Genomic DNA, 6115 nt, shown 5'->3' on the forward strand with positions numbered 1-6115 from the left:
GAAGTTATTCTTCATTAGTCTGGGTGATTCTTATTGTAATATCATTAGTATGACATATAATATTATGTAGTATTTAACATCACATAATTCAGATCATTGGCTATTCTCACCCAAAATCAAATCGCCTTGAGGTACACATCGGACTTCCCCATCCTTCCGCATTATCCACCAAGTGTACCCAGGTCCTTGAGCAAAAGCAATCCCACGGATGGGTTTGCCTTTGCCCGAGGCAGGAATAACCCAGACTGTTTTCCCCAACATATTTTTTATGTGCACTACAGGGACTTTATTCCCATCTACAGTACGTAAAAGTTCTGACTGGGCAGGGCCAGCTCGATTGGCAGATCCCCTCGTGTTGACTAACCAGGTGGCCTTTGCTAAATGCGTATCCCAATGTTTGAATGTCCCGCCACCCATTGCTCTCAGTGTAGTCTTTAACAGTCCATTGTATCATTCAATTTTCCCGGAGGCTGGTGCATGATATGGGATGTGATACACCCGCTCAATGCCGTGCTCTTTGGCCCAGGTGTTTATGAGGTTGTTTCGGAAATGAGTCCCGTTGTCTGACTCAATTCTTTCTGGGGTGCCATGATGCCATAGGACTTGCTTTTCAAGGCCCAGGATAGTGTTCCGGGCAGTGGCATGGGGCACGGGATGTGTTTCCAGCCATGTGTTGAAATGGCATTCAAAATTAGTCACGTTGTGTGGAATCTTGTATTATACTCATAATTTGCATGGCTTTTTTTACTACTTTCTGGCAGAAGATGCTCATAAGGATAAAGACTAAGGAAATGGAAAGGTGGTGCATAGGGACCTTTATGTCTAGAGGGTAGTGTAGAAAACAGCTTTCAAAAGCTGAGGGCAGGCAGCAATTAAAGGGAGGGGAATTACTCTCCTGCCATCAGCTGGGTAGATTTTGAGTTTGGAGCAACTCTCTTGTCTTGACAAGTGGTATCTCTGTTAGAAACCTGTACCACCATAACCTCTGCAATACCATTTGTATTTTTTCTAGGTCACCTTGCCAAAACACTGCAGGAAGCTCGAGTGAGAATAATTAACCAAAGTGTTTGCAACAAGCTGTATGATGATCTTATCACATCACGTATGCTGTGTGCTGGGAATCTTAGTGGTGGCGTTGATGCATGCCAGGTAATCTGGAATTTGTAGAGAAACTACAAATGAATATTTGCTTTCATTGGAAAACTGTTCAGAGTTGTGGGTTGTTTGTGTTTTGTTTTTTTTCTTAGTAATAGAGTGAGATGTCTTGAGTGTATGGTTAATTAAACATGGCAATTAAAGTTTCTCCAAAATAAGGAAGGAAATTTGGCATAGATCATTTCTGAATCTCTTGAGAAATGTTGCTTCACAAAGATAAGGGGTAAAATGTGCCGAAAAGAATTCTTTTTCCTCTTCAACAGTTATGTTTCTTATAAAAGAAGAGAGATGTAAGGGTAAAGGGAATAAAGTTAGGGCCATCTGCGATTTTTGCTATTCATATTGATTTTTTTTCCTTTTTTGATGTCTGGGTGTGGGATTAATGGTGAGTAATGTATTGTTACAGTTACAAAGAAATACAAAAGGTAAAGGTAAGCTAGGTTTGGTAAATGCAGTTGCAATGCTGCCTTTCAGTTTCCTGTGTTCATTCATGTGTATAATTACAAGTTTTGATTACATCATGGTATCATAACTTATATGACCTAGTTTATTCACACACACAATCAGAAACCACTTTTTGGACATACTTCAACTGTCTTGACTCTGCCTTCTTTCTCATTGTCAGTTGTTAAACTAGTTGTGTACTTTATCAGTATTTAAACTTATTATGATGAATATCCACTTTCAAAATTAGAAACATGGTCATTATACCTGTTACTGTGTAAAGGGAGAGAAATGTGTTACTGATTTTAGACTGTGGTAATTTGATGAAATTTTTCCATAATATATAAATTTTACTTTTTTAAGGTAATAGGATAATTTTTGCAAGATCATATCTCTTAATGGGTCAAACTTCTTTATACACAATAGACCATTTGCAGGATCTTCCTGCAGTCTCTAAGTTCTAATTCAATGATTTTTTTTTTTTGTTAACTTTATGTGCAGTTTGTGTATAACCTTAGATCTTGGAATTGTTTTGCAAAACATATTGTTTTAGAGGCTTGATGTTCCTCAAAAAAATGTGTTGTTTAAGAGATGCCCTTGAATTTTTAGATGGACGTTCTAAGCAATTCGTCTATATACCTTATTGGTCAATCCAGTTTCTGAAATGATATGCTGTGTCTGAGTCCTAGCATGCTGGCCCTCTGGGCCTTTAAGTTCTTAGTCTGAGTAGCACCTTTGCTATTTCTTTCTTTTCAGTCCCTAGGATATTTCTTCTGCAGTGCTAGAGAGGAATGATGTTGACAGTTCAGGAAATCCCCACAGCACCCTGAAACCCTTTTGAGGGTTTGACTTGTGGGCATTCTGATTTGTTTCATTTCTTCATGGACACGTAAGATGTGCATGTACTGCACAGGTTATGTGAAGCTTCCAAACACCTTTCATCCTTAGAGGATGTGATACTTACAGTGAGAAATAAAACATTTACTCTTTCAGACACTGTTTTCTTATCACTCTAGGATGTTCTTTGGTCTTTTTTATGATCCGTCCTCTCTACCAGCATACAGCCCCTTCGGTCTTTCAGAACTGGCCAGGGTATATAGCCTGCTTTCTCAAACCACTTTGAGATCAGCTTCTTGGATTATCAAAATTGCCAGTATGACAGCAGCCTGAGAGAGAGGAAGAACTGTTCTGGCTTCTTTTCTTATCTCTAGATAATTTTGTTTTGTTGAGTGATGAAGGCTTTCTATTGTTACTCTTTTCTCGGTACATGGCTTTCTTCTGACCTCTTCCACATTTTAGCTCCAACTAGGGGCAGCAACCAAACCCCAGGGCCAACTTGGAGGCTGCCGACTGCCTTGTATGCATAAGGAACAGCTGCAGAGATGAGCTGCATTCATAACTGCTCAGAATTCTGTGAACTGGTCTGTTCACAGAAGGCACACAAGGTTAAAACAATGAAGGGCACAAAGCATTTGTGAGCCCAAATGCATTTTGATCCTGTGAATCGAACTAAATGGGAATTTTTACTTTTTGACGTTGCTGTACAGAGCTGCATGTTCCCTTTAAGAAGCCAGTTCTTATTTGCATGTTCCTTAGTCTTTGTTCTTCCACTCCCTCTATGAATGTAGACACAGTCTTGATTATGAAACTGCTGATAATACTTAATTGTGCCTTGCTTGTTTTTTGGGTTGGGGTTTTTTTTGTTGGTTGGTTGGTTTTTTTTGTTGGGGGTGTGTGGTATCTTTCTATTCCTATTTAATAGATGGTATGAGAGTTCTGCCTTCAACCCGTGAACAATTTATGGTCAAAGGGTAACAGAATTCCCACTTCCCATCCCTGTCTTCTCCTCTCCCCACTCAGCCTGTAATCAGTTGCTTTATGAGTCCTGTAATGGGACATTAGCAATGAGTAATTTTTTAAACAACTTCTTGCCATTGCTTTATATTGATTAGTGTGCTACTTCCATAAGTTAAAATAAATTGAATAAATCTAACATCTACCTGGGTACATTCTATCCAGAAATAAGATTCTAATATTAAATTGTAATTTGAGCAAGAGAGGGGCAGGTATTTACTGTCCTTAAATAACCTAACTTTTGTTGCAGTGCTCTGTGTGTGTGTGCGCGTGCACTAATGGCCGAACTCCCTTCATTTTAGGGAGATTCTGGAGGTCCCTTGGCCTGTACAGGAAAGGGAAATAGATGGTACCTTGCTGGCATTGTGAGCTGGGGTGAAGGATGTGCTCGACGCAATCGTCCTGGTGTATACACTAAGGTGACGGCGCTTTATGACTGGATTCGTCAGAATACAAACTGATGTTCCAAGGAGACAATGCAGATCATCTCCCTTACGAAAGCTGCTTCCTACAGTAGTCTGTTATGGCCATCTCTGATGATATAACATGAAAATGCCAGCGAGTGTTTCTTTGTGAAAGAATGCACTTTCTTAATGAAGAAACTATCATTTGTTGTTCACCTAGCAGTAACTGTTCAGATTCAGAGCAACTTCAGATTCCTTATGGATTCATCTTCCTTATCCCCAGCAGCAGAAACAGCACTGCCTTAAAAACAACATGAAATGGTTTAGAACCTGTAACAAAAATCCAGCCAAATCTTTCTTTTGTAAATCTTCTCCCCTCCTTCCTTTTCCCTTGCTATGTATATATCTATACACTTTTCCACATACACATATCTGGATATTTATGGCCACATCCCATATATACTCAATTCATACATATTACCTTAGTGATGTTACAGGATTCTAAACATAAATAATTATTTCATGTTTCTTGAAAATAAAAGTAGTATAATCAGTATAGTGTCCAAAGCTGAGATTAATTCATTCTTTAGTTATGCTGCCACTGCATGACTGTTCCTTTCTGGGCTGTAACTTTTGGGCTGTCTCATATGTTTTCCTGAAAACGTCAGATCTATAGCTCATGAATGTTAGGATGCAAGAAATTTTCATTAAAGAACCAGAAAAGCATCATTTAGGTTCTTTGGGATGACGTTTAAATAAGAGGAAAGAAATACTTGGTTTTAATTAATAAAACAAAAGGAAACTTTGGTGCTTTCTTACATTCTCTTTACAATTTGAACATAGTTGTAAGGTCTGATGTTTGCAATATGTTACAAGTGTATTTCCCCAGCTCTGGCTCTGGCATGCTTTGTGAATTTTAGCATGCTCCTGGTGGGTTCGTGCTGCTTTTCCTGATGTCCTTGGTCTGCGGCAAGCAGAGTTTCGGGGTCAGGATTTTTGGTTTGTGTCTCTTCCCGGGCTATGCCCGCATGGCCACATGACATTGAAAGGGACATAAAAGGAAAAGGGATTTATGTGGTTGGATGCATCCTTGGACTCAAAGAAAGTAGAAGAGGAAATGACAGCCACATTTCTTTAACACTAGCAGTAAATCTAGCTTTGATAATTATAATCTCTTGATGAGCCTATCAGCCCAAATCTAGCTGATTTAAGGTTTCCAAAGCTGTTTATGGGACTTAAGAATGCTGGTATTCAGTTTAATAAAAGATCTGTCTAGGTGGTCTTTCTAGATGGTCTTAAAATTGTGCTCAGTGTTTGGAAGTGTTTAGCTTTCACCTTTAATATATTAAAAAAAAAAATAAATTAAGCCAGCACTTTGAATACCAGTCATTGCTGTTCACACAGCACACTCTTATTCTACAGTACATAAATATGTGATCCTTGTTTAGTTTTAGACCCACCTTGTCAGCGTGTGGGGAAAACACTGGAATGAGCTAGCACTGTAATCTGCATGCAGTGAGATTCCTGCGTCTAACACTGATACTGCTTTTCCTTCCTTTCTTGCACTAGTGTTGGGCATTTCCCACCCCACCTACCCCCCCAATGCTTTTGCCAAACTTACTAAATAAGCTATACTCAAAGCCTATATTTTAGGGGGGTTAGTATCTTTAAAGGCTAGTCAGTCATTCACATCTTCCTGTTTAATAAACACATGCTAAAAATGAAGTGGCTATGTTTTATTCATTTGATTGTGCCTCTGAAACTAATCCCCAGCTGCAGCCAGAACTATATTTGTACCTTGGAGTTTTGTTTTTTTGTAAAGCTGAGCCTAACTTGCCTGTTTTACTAAAGCGGACATTTAAGGGCTTGTTTCTTTTCCTTATATTGAAACCAGAGATGTCTTCACTACGGAAAAAAACAGTTTTCCTGCTGTTCTGTTTTAGAGAAAAGCCTAGGCCAGAAAGTTCAAATCAGTTCTCGACTTCCCATTTTCTTTAAGAGTTTCTGAGCTCCATGCATCAGAAGGGTCAGTTACTTCACATGTAAGAAAGGCACCAAGTGTGGAAGTTGGATCACCCAGATGAAAGAAACTCAAGATTTTGTAAGGAGCTCCTTCACAGATGTAAATAAAAGTACTTTGGCTTTTGCAGGGTGAGATCCATAATCATTAACTCGTTTGACTTAGAAAAACTGTTTTGGTTTCAGACAATTCAGTAGGAAGGTAAGGTCTTTTACTGTGAGTGGAAATCAAATAAATG

The 6115-nt window shown here is 38.9% G+C and overlaps 1 protein-coding gene across 1 annotated transcript in view; it reads left to right on the forward strand.

The window, feature by feature from the left end:
- The window catches only part of LOC103916832 (transmembrane protease serine 7-like), a 24924-nt gene extending 20486 nt beyond the window's left edge, over nucleotides 1-4438 (forward strand). The window contains exons 16-17 of the mRNA XM_009323888.1: nucleotides 1013-1149; nucleotides 3756-4438. Coding sequence (XP_009322163.1) covers nucleotides 1013-1149; nucleotides 3756-3914 — 296 coding nt within the window. The 3' untranslated portion in view covers nucleotides 3915-4438. The remainder of the gene's footprint in view (nucleotides 1-1012; nucleotides 1150-3755) is intronic.
- Nucleotides 4439-6115: the final 1677 nt, after the last annotated feature.

This window comes from Pygoscelis adeliae, unplaced genomic scaffold (genome assembly GCF_000699105.1).
Source record: "Pygoscelis adeliae isolate BGI_AS28 unplaced genomic scaffold, ASM69910v1 Scaffold124, whole genome shotgun sequence".
NCBI classification, from domain to species: Eukaryota; Metazoa; Chordata; class Aves; order Sphenisciformes; family Spheniscidae; genus Pygoscelis; species Pygoscelis adeliae.